Below are 17712 nucleotides of genomic sequence, written 5' to 3' on the forward strand. Positions count from 1 at the left end.
AAAATCAATAAAGACTTTTAAAAAAACGGTCCACATCAAAAAAATCTTAAAAAAGGAAATGTTTCAAACTAAAAACACAAGTATTGGTTAAGTCATTTTAAATGCCATCTTGACACTAAAACAAGCAAACAAAGACAGATCAAGGAAAAAGGGGAAAAAATTAAAGGAAAAAATTCTAAAATAAGAGGTAAAAAGCAAAAAGATAAAAATAAAAGTAGAAATGCTGAGGCATATTCCATAAATTAGAAAAATCTAACTTAATGGGAACATTAACAGAGGTAACAGAAGTAGAGTCAGTGGGAGGAGGCTGCAGAAACTAAGAACAAAGACAAGGGAATAAGTAGGAAGAAAAAAGTGAATAAATGGTCAAATATCATTTTATGTTACAATACAGTGTTATAGCTACCTTCTTCTACACTATTATTCAGCCACCTCAACTAAGTAGGACATAGCTGTGACTAGAAAGCAAGGGAAAAAGGATTCTCACAATAGCCAAAACTACTAAAGTGAGTGCTTCTCTCAATACGAGTAATCACTTCGTCCATACTCTAACAGAATAGAATGTTAAGAAGGCTGGTTATGTTTTCTCTGTCAGTAGCATATGAAAAGTATATCAGAAGCAAAAGGAGACTGCTTGAGACGGGTACACTGATAATACCATCACATTTACCAGAGATAAAGGACACGTACACACACATACACACACATACACCATCACCACCACCACCAATGACAGAAAGTTCAAAAGCTGAAAAAACACAGCAGTCTGAAAACATGAGAAGGGGCAAACAACCCAGAGCCTCGCAATTAGCCCTAAATGCATCAGAGAATGACACCCCTAAGAGGTGAAAAATATTTAAATTGTGATCAGTGAGCTCTGTTTAAAACAGAAGGCACAGACCACACTTAAAGCAGTTTCCACCCTAGATGATTAAAACAAAAAAGTGGAGATAGGCTTCAATGCCTGAAAGTGTTACTTAGGTTAAACATCTCACTCTCTAGTCAAGATAATTACAGTACAATAAAAATAATGAAACGGGGGGACTTCCCTGGTGGCACAGTGGTTAAGAATCCACCTGCCAATGCAGGGGACACTGGTTTGATCCCTGGTCTGGGAAGACCCCACATGTCACGGAACAGCTAAGCCCGTGAGCCACAACTACTGAGCCTGCGCTCTAGAGCCCAAGAGCCACAACTACTGAGCCCACGTGCCACAACTACTGAAGCCCGCGTGCCTAGAGCCCATGCTCTGCAACAAGAGAAGCCACTGCAGTGAGAAACCCGCGAACTGCAACAAAGAGTAGCCCTCACTCACTGCAACTAGAGAAAGCCCACGCGCAGCAACGAAGACCTGACGCAGCCCAAAAAAAAATTACTTTTGAAAAATAATGAAACAGAGCAACAGATGGTAAAGAAACCTTAATTTTGAACGTGAAGAAGATAAAGAAACCAGATTTTAAATCTATCTGAATCATGTAAACATGCTATTAAGTGACCTAGTGTGGCTTGTATTTCCGTACACAATGTGTAACGATACGGTGTTGAGAGCACACTGACGTGTCACATTTGCCTAGGTATGTGTACTTTTGTGCCACTTGAATATTGGTCACTTGTGCTCCTCTAAGAAATTCAAAAGCCACATAAATAAACAAACAAAAAACCCACCTGCTATCACCTGGATCCCTTCAATACTTCACACAGAACTAGGATTTGCACCTTTTCACTAATAGTTACAACAGAGAGCTGCAGTAATTTTAGTTCTCAATCAACAATTTATATTTGGCAAAATTTTAGCACTTACTATGGGCCAGGTACCAGCTCTATGTAAATGTAGCAAATTTAATCATAGAAACTTAAAGAGTCCAGAATCATCTAGAATGTGCAGTTATATAATCAATTTTCTATTTTCAACCAGTTTCTCCAGTCCTAATAAAAATGGCAATGTATATTTCTTTATCTGGTATCATCATCGTTAAAAAACAGACAAAATCCCAACTTTCTTTTTCTCTGTGAATGAGATATAATTTTATCTGTATTATATTATCATCCTCAGAAAAACACCATGTCAGAATTAAGAAAATGTTAAGAAATTTCAGCCCAAAAGAGTAATATTTTGAGATACCATGTGAAAAAAACTCAGAAGAGTATTTAAATAAAACTATACTTTTTTTTCTGCCAAAACTTTGTTTTACAATGCAGCTGATTTTGAAATGAGATAACCAGATAACACTGACCAAATATACTAAGACCTTTCTTTAGACATCTAAATCTATATCTAGTGAGCCTTCTAGCTTTCTAACTTTTAATGTCATGGTAACATGTAAGAAAAAGCACAGAAAACAAACATGCACCCATGAAGTAATCTTGCCCAAAAGCCTATACTTGAATCTGTTGAAGGCTCTGTATCTTTCAATTAAAACAAAAAATGTAGGGCACAGAGGAACACCAGGGGGATGCAATCATCAAAATCTAGTCCATGAGAAATGCCACAAGACAGATGACCCAGTTTCTTCAACAAATCAATTCACAGGTTTTCTCAGCACTTCATGAAAACCCACAGCTTCAATCTCACCTCTGTGAAACCTGCTAGAGTTTCTTACTCCATGGATACTTGTATTAGGGCACTTTGAATGTGGGTCTCCCACTACAGGATGAGCATAGTGGAGTACAAAAGAGTAGCTTAGAAAGGGCTCTGAAGCTACAGCCTGAGTTGAAATCCCAGCTTCACCCCCTCAGTTAACTCATCTATAAAACAGAGAAAATACCACCTGCTGCTCAAAGAAATTTTAAGGATTCAGTGAGAAAATATATGTACAGCACCTAGCACAATGCTTGGCATATCTTAGGCAGTGAAGGACTATCTAATGAGTGAATAAATGAAAATGATAAGCAGAAAAATTAAGTAATTGTGAATTTTATCTCCTTCAACTTCATCTAACCACCTTCTAATAGTATCTAGTGAACAGTAAAATGCCAAAATGGTAAACAGTAAGAAAAAAATTAAGGAAAGATAAGTGAATAAATAGGTTATCAATTTCTAAATAACTACACTTGAATCTAAGGTACTAAAAAACAGTTTAATCATAAGAAATACCACCTGATAAAGCATCGAGTGATTAAGAGCTAAACTTGACCAAACCCGGTAAAAGTGATGAAATTTATTTTCTAATTAAAAGTGATCAACAAATCACCTTCAAGCATAATTTTTAACAATATAGAAAACATTTTTAAAGAATTTTTTAAATGTCCACATTACTATTCTGAATCTTTTCAGAGTTTTCTTGTTTTAACCTAAAAAAAAAAAAAAAAAATTAAAAAATGAATTCAACCAACTTTTCCATCTGAACAGTAGGTGGCATAACTTACATACTCTGAGCCAGTTGCTGTAAAATGAGTGGTATGGTAGTAAAAAAACCAAAAAAGTTCAATAGACCATCATCCAAAATTCTGAAAACATTCATTTAAAAGTGTTTAAAAGTCTTAATTTGAAAATAAAATCTTTCAAATAATATAAAAATACTTACATCTCAATTTGTCCAGCATTTTTCCACCACACATGGTTGCTAACATAGCTTTAACTGAAAATACCGTCAACTTGCCTCGGCCCTCACTGCAAAATAAATTATATTAGAAATAATTGCTATCTGGAACCACAAAAGCAATCAAATGTATCACCAGTATATTGATTCCTGCCCTTCTGTTACAATATTACCACATTTAGAAACCTTGGATTCTTTTTTTCCTTTACAGAATTAAGGCTTCACATATGCTATGTGAACAGTGTTAAAACTAACCTGGTTTATTTGGCAATGAGTTTAGAAACACCCTATAAAGCAACTTCTGTTGGCTTTGTAGGCAAAGGCCAAATGAATGAACCTAAAAAACATCCTACCAACTTAGCCCATTAAATCCACAGCTGAGGTGTTTAAGTATTCAAATCTGAGGCACCACCTGGTTTGAATAATAATTCAGAAGTGTGTTCTTCCATCAGGATATTATAACAACAGTTTATTGTTACGTACTAAGGCAACAGGATGCATGTTGCTATAAAGATTTTATACTATCTTCATCTTTGCTTGTTTTCACTGTAACAACCTTTATGTTACCATGTGTTTATTCTAAGAAGTTCATCTGTCTCATCTGAGACATCTGTGTCAGATCTCCTGCCACCACTGTGAGAAAAGTGAAGGGGAAGGGACAGTATTATGAATTCTTCTTCAGGAACTAGAAAGATGAAATGTAGACCATAAATGAACTACTCAAAGTGACGCTATACACCACCTGCAGAGCCAGGACAATAACAGCAAGGCCCCAACCCCTGTGGCCACTGCTCCAACCATTCAACTATGTCCTGGTTTCAGAGATGAAAACTTCACTAGCCGGTTTTTAAAGTCACATATGTAAATTAGCAATGGGCTTTTGTGTTAATTTTATAAAGCTTGTGCTTACAAAGTTTCACAGTGACTTAGAGTAAAATACCTTTGTAATAATGAGAACTATATCATCTTGGTTTTGAAAAGAAAATGTCATCCTATTTATATTTACTAATGGTCCTAAGAGTGTCTCCTATTTTCCAAACCTTCTTTTTGTATACAGTAAGATCACATCTGAAAAAAGGCAAATGGTCAATAAGCCAGAAAATTCTCAGTGAAAATACTGCCAGGAGACACCAATGTTTGTTACAGCTGATTTTTAACTATTACATCTCATTAAGTTTACTCATAAGATAAAACAGGAATTCCCCCAAAACTAGCTAAAATTAGAATGGGACTTTTAATATACATAGATCATCAGAAATACAGATTCTGTTCCATGTCTTATATAGCACCTGGCAATATATCACCTGGAAATGATAAAAAATAGTCCTATGTCAAATATTCATTGCATTATATGAGCAACGTGAGTGTCTATAAAGAGCAACAACTGTGTTAAAAGTGATGGATTTCCAAGACTTGATACAGACCTTTTACAATGGACATTTCTTTTTGGTCGCCAACCATCCAAATGCTGAGTCTACATTTAAGCACACCCTACCTTATATGACAAGTATATGTCCCACTACCAAAGTATGAAGAAGGAAGAAAAAAAAACTTTCCCATCTTTCTTTGAAACTAAGACAGGGGCACATAATACAAGCTCCGCCAATAAGATGCACCGCTCTAGACTTCAAATAGAAAACAATTAACTTGTAGAAGTAAGAACTCCAAAGAATCCACCTGGCGAGGATGTCAGCAGTAGGAGCAGTACATCCAGTGTCCTGAGAGCTGGGACAGAGATTCTCATGGCAGCAACCAGAGCCCAGCATCAGTGGCTTTTGGAGCACAAGCAGCAGTATCTATGCCCAGCTTAGCGGCAGAGGGACTTCCTGAGACCAGTTTTGTGGTATGATTTTGAGCTTTGTTCTTGGCAGTGTGGTCATCAAGCCTACTTTCCCAACCTTCTTAGAAAGCCGACTGGTCACCCATATCCTTTTAATGAATTAGCTAGAGATGGTTCCTACTGCTTACAACTAAGAATTCTGATGGATGCAGCTTCTATCCTGAAGTAAAGTGGCCCAGAAAGATGAAGTGACAAAAGAAAGTATTCCTGAAGCTCACAGCGAGAGTAAGCAAGCCTGATGACCAGCAGAGCAAGGATGAGGAGCAAGTGCTCACCAGCAGGAAAGTCAAGCCTTGCTCACAGCTAACGACATTTTTTAAGGTAAACTTGCTCGAAACATTTTTTGCAGACACAGATTTCATGACTTAAGAATACCCAGGAAATTCCACAGGGGAAAGTAAAAACTAATCTTAAAAGAGATTTCCACAGAAATCAGGATACTGATTACCTCTGGGGGAAGAGAGAGGAGTTGTAACACAGAAAGGAGAACACAAGGGGCTTCTGGGGTGCTGACAACATTCTATTTCTTGGCCTCTGGAGTATTTATATGGATATTTGTTTTATAGCAATTCATTAAACTGTACTTTGTTTTAGGTATTCTTCCGTAAGTGTTTTCTATTTCTGAATAAAAACTGTTTTAAAAAATGAATCCCGGGACTTCCCTTGTGGTCCAGTGATAGAGAATCCGCCTTCCAATGCAGGGGACGTGCGTGCGATCCCTGGTCAGGGAACTAAGATCCTACATGCCACGGGGCAACTAAGCCCACGCATCACAACTACTGAGACTGCGCACCTCAACTAGAGAGCCTGCGTGCCGCAAACTACAGAGCTCACGTGCTCTGGACCCTGCGCGCCACAACTAGAGAGAGAAAACCCCCATGCCACGCCTAGAGAGAATCCAGTGCGCCACTACAAAGAGCCCACGCCACAACAAAAGATCCCGCATGCCTCAATGAAGACCTCGCATGCCACAACTAAGACCCAACGCAGCCACAAAAAGAAATTTAAAAAAAAAAATTTTTTTTAATGAATCCTGAGGGACTTCCCTGGTGGCACAGTGGTTAAGAATCCACCTGCCAACGCAGGGGACACGGGTTCCAGCCCTGGTCTGGGAAGATCCCACATGCCGCGGAGCAACTAAGCCCGTGCACCGCAACTACTGAGGCTGCGCTCTAGAGCCGGCATGCCGCAACTACTGAAGCCCGTGCACCTAGAGCCCGTGCTCTGCAACAAGTGAAGCCACTGCAACGAGAAGCCCGCGCACCGCAACGAAGAGTAGCCCCCGCTCACAGCAACTAGAGAAAGCCTATGCACAGCAACAAAGACCCAACACAGCCAAAAATAAATACTAAAATTTATAAACAAAAAAAGAATCCTGGGAAAGTGAGGGTTACCATTACTAGACAAAGGTAATGGTTTAAAGGAGAGAATAATGAAAGGGAAAAATACAAGCTAAAAAACATTTAAGATATATAAACTGCAATGCATAAAATTTTCCATAATGAAAATTTCCATAATAAAATATATAAAAAGAATAAAAACATTAAAAACCCCAAGGCCCTGGCCCCAGCTTTAGATGTCTATTAATAGAAGACTGGCTATTAGGCTATCATAGAAAAGAATGATAAAAAAACATACGAAAGATAGAGAATTATATCCAAGATAGATTACTTAAAAAAAAAAAAAAGCAAGGCATGGAACAAAATAATTGCTAGAATGCAATCTAGCAATTATGTTAAAAAGGAGAGAGTAAAAATATATTTTCATATATTTGTATATGCATAAGCTGTCTGAAAGGATACTGACAAAATAACATTAGTTGCATCCAGGGTCAAAAGCAGGCAGCCAAAGGAAAGCAATGAAAGAGTGGGCACTTTTCACTTTACAAATATTAAATGTTTATACTAGAAGAGAAGGTTCTTAAGCCAATAACCTAAGCTTCCATCTGAAGACTCAAGAAAAAGAACAGCAAATTAAACCCAAAACAAGCAAAAGGCAAAAAATCGTATGAGCAAGAACAGAAATCAATGAAATTGAAAACAGGAAATCAATACAGAATATTAATGAAACCAAAAGCTGGTTCTTTGAATAAACCAATAACATCGATAAATCTCTAGCCAGACTGACTAAGAAAAGAAAAGAGAAGACACAAATTACCAATATCAAAAATGAAAGAAGGGATATCACCACAGGTTTTCTAAACATTACAGAAATAATAAGGAAATATTACAAAAACTTTATGTCCATAAATTCAACAACTTAGATGAACTGGAGACACAAACTACTCCTTGAAAAATAGAAACTATTAAAGCTCACTCAATAAGAAATAGGTAGGGCTTCCCTGGTTGCGCAGTGGTTAAGAATCTGCCTGCAGGGCTTCCCTGGTGGCGCAGTGGTTGAGAGTCCACCTGCCGATGCAGGGGACACGGGTTTGTGCCCCAGTCCGGGAAGATCCCACATGCCGCGGAGCGGCTAGGCCCGTGAGCCGTGGCCACTGAGCCTGCACGTCCGGAGCCTGTGCTCCGCAACGGGAGAGGCCACAGCAGTGAGAGGCCCGCGTACCGAAAAAAAAAAAAAGAATCTGCCTGCCAATGCGGGGGACACTGGTTCAAGCCCTGGTCCAGGAAGATCCCACATGCCACAGAGCAGCTAAGCCCGTGTGCCACAACTACTGAGCCTGTGCTCTAGAGCCCATGAGCCATAACTACTGAGTCCATGTGCCACAACTACTGAAGCCCACGTGCCTAGAGCCCGTGCTCCACAACAAGAGAAGCCATGAAAATGAGAAGCCCGTGCACCGCAACGAAGAGTAGCCCCTACGCGCTGCAACTAGAGAAAAGCCCACGTGCAGCAACGAAGACCCAACGCAGCCAAAAATAAATGAATTTTTAAAAAAAGAAGAAGAAACAGGTAATCTGAATAGGCCCATATCCATTACAGAAGTTGAATCTGTATTTTTAACCCTTCCAAAAGAGAAAGCTCCTCATTCAGAGAGCTGTACTGGCAAATTCTAAACATTTAAAGAAATAATTGCAGTTCTACTCTCTTCCAGGGAATAAAAAAGGAGGGAACACTTCCCAATTCTTTTATGAGGGCCAGCATTATCCTGATAACAAAAACGCATACATACATTACAACAAAAGAAAATAAGAAGTCGGTATCCCTCATGAACCCATACACAAAACCTTCAACAAAATGTGAGCAAATCGAATGCAGCAATATATAAAAACGACTTAAAAAAAATCACAACCCAGGGGGCTTTATCCCAGTGATGTAACACTAGTTTGACATTTGAAAATCAATCAGTACAAAGAGAAAAGCTACACGATCATCCAAATAGATGCAGATGACAATGATACTCAACATCCATTCCGATAAATACTCTTGGAAAACCAGGAAAAGAATTTCCTCAGTCTGATAATGGGCACCTTCAAAAAAAAAGTAACAGCTAATAACATCATACTTAATGATGAAAGACTAAGTACTTTTCCACTGAGATCAAGAACAAGCCAAGGATGACTGCTTTCACTACTAGAATGCAATACCACACTGGAGAACACAGCTGGTGCAACAACGTAAGAAAAAAATATAAATGCATACAGACTGAAAGTTTAAAAATAAAACTATCTACTCCAGACAATATGACCTTCTGTATAGAAAATCCCAAAGAACCTACAAAAGAAATACATAGAACCTACCAAAACACTACAATAAGGGACTTTTTAGCAAGGCTGCAGAATACAAGGTCAACATAAAAAAATTCAAATTTCTATAAATTAGCAAAAGAAAATTGGAAATACAATACCACCAAAAATATGAAAAACAGATAAATTTTTTTTAAACTTATGTTCAAGATGTGTATGCTGAAAACTACAAAATACTGATGAAAGAAATCAAAGAAAATGTAAATAGATACACCATGTTCATGAAATGAAAGACAATATTGTTAAAATGTCAATTCTCCCTAAACTGATCAGAATCCTGTTATGATTCAATGCAATCCCAAATTCACAATAGGATATTTTTGTAAAAATCAACAAGATGATTCTTTGTATTTCCTTAGAGTTCTAGATCCAAATCTCAATAAGGTATGAGAATAGAAGATACTATTCAGATGCCTAAACCCCACCCTGTTCTTGGTACTTTTAAAAAGTTCCTCATGTTATTTTAATATGCATCCAAAGCTAAGAACTACCAACACAGATCTTCGAATGCAATTCTAAGACTTTGGCTTGTATTTCACAGGCAACAATAAATCAAAGGACATGACCAAAGATGAAAGACAATTGATCATATTGTGTTTGTATAACTCCTTCTGGCTCCAAATCTCATGTTCTTCCTTCATAGAGACAAAATAATATCTATCCCTTGCTGCAAAAAAAGAAACTAATGTCATCTATGCAGACAGGAGAGTGTGGCAGAGCCCAGCATACTGGCAAGAGATCCAGGTGAAAATCAACTCCGTAACTGAAGAAAGTGCTCATCAGTAAATGCCATAAAACAGGTCTTAATGGGTCTATGACATCTTTACTTCTAAAAATTATTATAATAGCATTTAAACAGCACTTTTTCCAAATCTTCAAAATGCTTTAGAAACACTAATATTCTCAACACTTTGCATCCCTTATTCAAATATTCTTTAACTCAACTCTGTTGCAAATAATAGTCCTGGATTCAGAAAGTCTTACATTTAAATACAGAATAGCAGCTGTATTTCTCAACTGACCTGGCTCAGCACTACACACCTGTGCCCTCCTCTACTCATTAGGATTATTACTGGTCTCAACAGCTGGTCTCAGGTCAAGCAGTCTGTAGATGCATTAACAGAATAGTGCATTAACTCCTCAACTAATTATTATCAGTAACACGTGGCCCCTTAACTCGTCATCTCTCGTTATCTATTTTCCAACCACTTTCCTATTCACAGCAGCCACACAGCAATCTCCAGTCACAATGTCCCACCTAGCCAACGGTGGATCTTTTCTCCTCTCTGCCTGCATGCTCTTCTGAGTCTGCAAATGTATATGCACTTAGCATTGCATGCTTCACTGAGGGTGAGGGGATATGCATCTGAGTGTCAATACGTAACCCAGTAGGATAGAGGGAATATATGTCAGGTTGCGGGTGCTTTAAGTATGGGGGAAAGGAGAGGTATCTGAGATTAAGGGTCATAGTAAATGTGAGGGGGATGAATCTGCAGGCAGGAGAGATTTGGAAATGATGCTTAGTGAACCTTTTTGTTTAAGAACCTGTTTATACATATGTAACTGTGCATCCTGAGAATGGGGGAATGGGCCTGAGCCCACTCTTAATTATGAACTCATCTTTCCCACTTATAATGCTTACCATCATTTACAACTTTAGGTTCACAGTTTCATCTACCAAAAGGTTTATTCACCCTTCGAAAGGAAATATTAATATAAACAATAAATGATATATTTAAAGATACTCATAAATATTTATTAAAGATATTTATATAAAAATCTAAGTATAACAGCATGAAGACACAATCATCCAATAAAATTAGTGAATGGGTAGCCTCACAATTCTTCCTCAAATCATGTTATTTTTATTTTTCTTCAAAAAGAAAAAAAGTTAGCTCCCTCCTTGCAACTATTTGCTTTGTAGGTCAAACTTCAGCATTTACTCCTTTGCTCTGAATGCTTTTCTTCGCATTGAAATCCCTCAGTCTACTTTAAGCCTAACTACAACTTCCTATAACTGCCCCCAAACACAGCAAAGCCAAAGTGGCACTTTTACTTCTGTAATGTTTGGTTGGAGCTCTGCATTCTTCCTCTGCAATTAGAGGCAGTAGGGAGAAGCTGCAGTCACTTAGCAGCCTAATCCCCTATGATTCCGTCCTTTATCTGACTGATTACTTCTTGGAAAAACTCATTCTTGATCCTGCCCACCATACATCTGAATTTAATCCACATACCCTGGTCAAGTTACATTTAAAACTGAATAGTCAGCTGCCCCTGGCCATCGCACATATAACCTCACCAACATCCATGTTTTCAGTACTTCCAAAGTCAAGTCCAAGTTCATACCGAATCAGTTCTCTTCAAACAAGATCTGGAAAGATCTTTAACCTGGTTTCATCATAAAAAATGTGAGTCACTTAAAATCTGACCTAGCTGGAAAGTTGGGTATAACTTTTTTTTAAAGGTATTTAAGGTATAACACAATTAACAATGAATATTAACCCCTACAGAAAGATGCTAAAATGAAAGGATAAACAGGTAATATGTGTTGAAGGTGACAGCAGAGAGGAAACTTATTATTTTAACCCCACCCACACAGAATCCTTCTGGGGAGCACCCTCCCTCAATAAGGAACATGATGATTCTGTCTCAGACTTCTCTGCATGATTCACCTCCATAGATCCATCATTTTAGAGTCTGACAATAAACCATGCCCATGACTTGTAAAGAGAGTTCTTATCACCCAACACTGAGAAAACACCATGATTAGGTCTGCGCCAAGCTAAGCAAACAGTGAGTCACCCTGAATAAACACTGTTGAGTTTTGACATGCAGGTGCCTTCAGAAGTCTCTGCACTCCTCACTTGTGCCATCTGGATGGGAATTTGCTCATTTCAGTTTAGTAAAGTCTCAAATTTTTTGACATTTAAACTAACCCAGGGACTTCCTTGGTCGTCCAGTGGTTAAGACCCCGTGCTTCCAATGCAGGGGATGGGGGTAGATGCCTGGTCGGGGAACTAAGATCCCACATGTCGCACAGTGTGGCCAAAAATATATATATATATATATTTAAACTACTGGATATAAAATAGATGACCAACAAGGACCTACTGTATACCACAGGGAACTATACTCAATACCCTGTAATAACCTATCATGGAAAAGAATCTAAAAAAAGAATGCATATATATGAATATATATGCTGTACACCTGAAACTGGCACACACTGTAAATCAACTATATTTCAATAAAAAATTTTAAAAAATAAACTAACCCAAACTGGATGGTGTTTATAGCTTTGCACTATCTAATAAGAGCTTGCTATTCAAATGAATACTTTTGAAAACAGGACTGTAGGGAGCACTGTTTACTTAAGAAAACAGCTGTTTCTACACTTTTGGCAAACAACTGTAAATGCTGTCAACCATAAATGAGTACTTCTCACGTGAAAAATAGACTTCTACTTCAGAAACAGTATTACCAGTCCAATTATCGCATGTAGCTAAAAGTAATGAGAGCATTTCTCCTTGGTTTTCGAAAACTCATATTTTTCCAATTAATCTTAATTTACAAAACTTCACAGTGAATGGATTATGCAATAATTAACGGCAAATCAAGAATCCATTTGACAAATGTCAAACAGTTTAACCAAGTAAAATCAACACAGAATATTATTCAAATTTACCACAATCAGAATGCCTGCTAATTTTCATTTCAATCTTACAAATACTTATTAAGAATCTAGCATTATACACTTTGCTGTACAGCAGAAAATAACACAACATTGTAAAGCAACTATACTCCAATAAAAATTAAACAAAACGAATCCAGCATTACATTTATCGAGGAATCAAAGAAATATAAGGTAGAATCTCTGCTCTCAAAGACTTTCAATCTTATTTGTATAATTACAAAGCAGTTGAGAGCATCATACATTCGAAAGTCAAAATAATGATACAGATAAGTACTACAGGTCATCATAGGGATGAAAATGGGGTTGGTGATTATAAGGAAGGCTACAGGGTAGGTAAAAACCAGGGGAGGTGGGGCAGGAGACCAACCAAAATACATGGAGAGAAGAAATGAACATGTCATATTGGAAAACCTGAAAAGTGCCTCAAGCAGCTTAATTAGAGTTTGGTGTGAGCAGGGAATTAAGAACTGATAGAAACTGAGGCGTACAAACTTCATTCAAAAACCACAGGGAGGGGCTTCCCTGGTGGCGCAGAGGTTGAGAGTTCGCCTGCCGATGCAGGGGACACGGGTTCGTGCCCCGGTCCGGGAAGATCCCACATGCCGTGGAGCGGCTGGGCCCGTGAGCCATGGCCACTGTGTCTGCGCGTCCGGAGCCTGTGCTCCGCAACGGGAGAAGCCACAACAGTGAGAGGCCCGTGTACCGCAAAAAAAAAAAAAAAAAAAAAAAAAAAACACAGGGAATCTTTGAGGGTTTCCGAGGAGGGAAGTTGCATGATGAAAATAGTGTCTTAATCAGATTACTTTGGAGGTGAGTACTGAATGGACTGGAGAAGTCTCTCTGTTACTTCCTCTCTCCTTTTCAGAGAAAAACAAAGACAAAGAAAAAGCAACACTCAAAAAAAGTATTCCTCTTGCCCTTTCTTTAAAAAAAAAAAATTATAAAAAGGAAATAATAAAATAAGACCAAAATAGCAATCCAAAAAATTTTTTTAAATCTGAAATATTACCTAATGGTCAAACCTTTTGCAGGTCTGCATATCCTGAAATCAAACAGAGTCCTTTTTGAAAATTGGCACAAATGCATGAATTCTCTTGGGAGAGAAGAAAAGCTACAAAATTTAAAGAGTAAGTAAGTGATGGGAAAAGTAATAAGTGAACTGAGAAGTAATTCTGCCACCAAGCACTTAGACTGGGGCTCGGTGAACTGGTTTTGGTGATGTCACATCACACAATCCACACGACAGCGGCATCCTGAAGGGTAGGGGATGTCGTGAGGGCACACGGGCTCCACTCCTCCTCTTCCACCAAAGTGGCTGTTGGTCTCCATTGTGCAATAGGTTTCCCCTTAGGATTTCACATTTTTAAAACATTCAAGACCCCTAGCTCGTTCTCCACCATCCCCTGGAAATTTCCTTAAAAAGCTATGATCAGATCTTTCTAAGAGTTAAATGTGCTACTATCGAGGGCATCAAAACCTTCCCATTCAGCACTAGTTCTCTCCTATTTTTTTTTCTCTCCTATTTTTATTTGGTTTTTTCCTGTCATCTTGAATCCATCAAAGAACAAGCAGGGATATTAGTAAATACTGTATATAAATAAATGAAATGTTTGTGTTTCCCAGGAAATTATAGTTTTGTTTAAAAATCACTAATGAGGAAGACTGTAACCCAATATTATCCTTTTCCAGCAATGTCCATTCCATAATATGCTAGCTGGGCACATTTGGAATTTAAGGAATACATTTCCTTTTATTTAAAGTGAACTAGTTTGGTTTTGCTTTTTTTTTTTTCTTTTATATTGCTTTATTTTTTGCATCCAGTATTAAAAGGGAACTATGGAAACTTTCAACATATCCAAATTAAACTGCTAAAACAAGATTTTAAAATAGTTCTCAGCCATAGTTCCAAACTACACAGGAACTTTTTTCATATAAAATCACCATAAATTAGACATATAAAAGTCTTTACCCTAAAGGAATCTTTAGATTGTTCAAATTTGAGAGAGTGTGTTCGACTGTTATTTTAGATGGTAAACAATAACCCCGAGCCTTTCATTGGTACATTCAATATTGATATGTTTTGAAGATTTAATCCAAGCCTAGTTTCATTAGATACATGATTTTTTAAATAGGTTTGTTCCATTAAAGGTGGAGTTTCATTATATCTCAGAACCAACATGTTTGGTGAAGGCCACAGACTCTTCTACAAAACAAATCCTGATGAAAAAAATAAGAGGGAAAATAAGGTTCAATAGTCAGATAAAGTGTAAAAGGAATTTCTCAGGAAGTCATTAGAGAACATTTTTCTTTCTTACACAGGGAGTGGAAAATGCAGAATACAATAATTATCCAAGAAGAATGCCCTATCAGGATTAAAATATAAAAGTTTACACCAGCAACTCAAAATGAGATAAGTCTTGTAGAAACTAAACCTTTTGTCAGAAATCACATGGCCTAATCAATAGCTGGTACCAGGCCTGCCCCTACAGCACCATGATTACAAAAAGAGGCCCATATACGTATGTCTAAATATTAAAGTTATCAATCAAGCTAATAGATTAATTAAAATATGTTCTATCTCTGTACAATGACTAATACACCTTCAAAATGGCCTGGAAAGTCAAATTCAAATCTAGGATTCTGAGACACTTCATGCCCCCACATGGGGAGAGTCTGGCCCCCTTTTCCTGCCACCTCCAACACACCCCATACTTCAAAGAACCATATATGCATGTGGACACTCCAGCCCACGTGTCCACGTTTTGCCCACATCCACTGCAAATATCCAACCCAAGACCACTCCTCGGACCCAGGGGGTACAACTACCTTAAAAAAAAATCAACAAACAGGACAACTTATACCAGTTTCAAAAGCATAAGTATTAGAACAAATGGACCAGGAACTTAAAAATAAACATAAATATATCAAAGAGACATATGAAAACAGACATTTTCAGGGAAATGCAAATCAAAACCACAGTGGGATTTCACCTCATGCATCTAAGAATGGCTATTATCAAAAACAATAAATAACATGTGCTGGTGAGGATGTGGAGAAAAGGGAACCCTTGTGCACGGCTGGTGGGAATGTAAACTAGTGCGGGCACTATGGAAAACAGTATAAAAATTCCTCAAAAATTTAGAAATAGAACTACCAAATGATCCAGAAATTCCATTTCTGGGCATTTATATGAAGAAAATGAAAACATTAACTCAAAAAGATACATACACCCTCACGTTCACTGCACCATTACTTACAACAGCCAGGACATGGAAGCAATCTAAGTGTCAATCAGTGTATGACTAGATAAAGAAAACATGGTGTGTATCTATGTGTATGTATATGTATACGTATACACATACACATACATACATACAAGGAAATATTAGTCATAAAAAAGAAGGAAATCTTGCATTTGCAACAACATGGATGGACTTCGAGGGCAGTATGCTAAGTGAAATGTCAGAAGGGAAAAGACAAATACCATATGATCTCGCTTTTATGTGTAAACTAAAAAAAAATTTTTTTAATAAAAAAAAAAAAATCCCCAGTTCAGAGATATAGAGAACAGATTGGTGGTTGCCAGAAGCAGGGGGTGAAGGGTGGGCAAAATGGATTAAGGGGGTCAAAACATATAAAATTCCAGTTATAAAATAAGTAAGTCATGGGGATGTCATGTACACCATGGTAACCATAGCTTAAAATACTGTATTGTATATCTGAAAGTTGCTAAGAGAGATCTTAAAAGTTTTCATCTCAAGAAAAAAAACTTTTTACAACTATGTATGGTGATACACGTTAACTAGACTTATTGTGATGATCATTTTACAATATATACAAATATTGAATCATTATGTTGAACACCTGAAGCTAATATAATGTTATATGTCAATTATATTTCAATTAAAAAATAGAAATAATAAAAGTCAAACTAAAAGAGAGATTAGCAATATGAAATAAGAACCATAAATCATGAAAAAGAATGAATCAGATATTCTAGGTTTGAAAAATACAACAGCTAAAAATTAACATAACAGATGAGACAAACAGTAGAATGACTCTAAGCAAAGAACATATTAATGAGTAGAAATGCAGACTGATAAACTTTTCTAAAAGAAAGCAGAGAGGGCTTCCCTGGTGGCACAGTGGTTAAGAATCTGTCTGCCAATACAAGGGGCACGGGTTCAAGCCCTGGTCTGGGAAGATCTCACGTGCTGTGGAGCAACTAAGCCCGTGCGCCACAACTACTGAAGCCTGCACACCTAGAGCCCTTGCTCCACAAGAGAAGCCACGACAATGAGAAGCCTGCCTACCACAACGAAGAGCAGCCCCCACTCACCACAACTAGAGAAAGCCCATGCACAGCAATGAACACTCAATGCAGTCAAAAATTAATTAATTTAAAAATAAAAATAAATAAAAGGAAAGCAGCAAGTTACAGAATTGAAGCATATGTGAGAAACAATAGGAGACAGAGGAAGTAAATATGACAACATTCCAAAAAAGAGAAAAAAGAAATAAAAACAGAGGAAATATTTGGTAGTGGCAGACTAGTTAATTCTGATCACCTCTTCCTCTGAGGAAAAGTAGTAAAGATGGGAAAAAAATTGTTTAATCTTCCTGAATGCAAATGAGGACTAACAACTGAGTTACCTAATACAAAGGAGCTGGATGCCCAGGGAGGTGAGTGCAATGACTGAAACTACTTTTTCCATGCAAGGGATTTTCTGATTTCAGAAGGGAACCAGAAAGGCTGAAGTACAGAGTAGTAACTCTTTGATAGTATTAAGGGGCTAGAAGAGAGATGTGGAACGTTGAATCCTGATGAAACTGCCTACTCCTGCTCCCATTACTCTGGGTTGAAAGCCCAAAGGCTGCACCTAAAAGCACTAGTGTGCAGAAGTAAAACAGGGCCTCACATGGGCTGAATTGCAA

At 37.6% G+C, this 17712-nt stretch overlaps 1 protein-coding gene across 2 annotated transcripts in view; it reads right to left on the bottom strand.

The window, feature by feature from the left end:
* The window catches only part of DTNB (dystrobrevin beta), a 246682-nt gene that overhangs the window by 178051 nt on the left and 50919 nt on the right, over positions 1 to 17712 (bottom strand). Inside the window, exon 5 of one of the 2 annotated variants that reach the window (XM_082672075.1) lies at positions 3525 to 3610. In XM_082672075.1, coding sequence (XP_082528201.1) covers positions 3525 to 3610 — 86 coding nt within the window. Of the gene's footprint in view, positions 1 to 3524; positions 3611 to 17712 lie in introns of those variants that run through there. The other variant, XM_082672074.1, reaches the window with a different exon arrangement.

The sequence above is a fragment of the Grampus griseus genome (genome assembly GCF_964374135.1).
Source record: "Grampus griseus genome assembly, chromosome: 15".
In the NCBI taxonomy this organism is placed as follows: domain Eukaryota; kingdom Metazoa; phylum Chordata; class Mammalia; order Artiodactyla; family Delphinidae; genus Grampus; species Grampus griseus.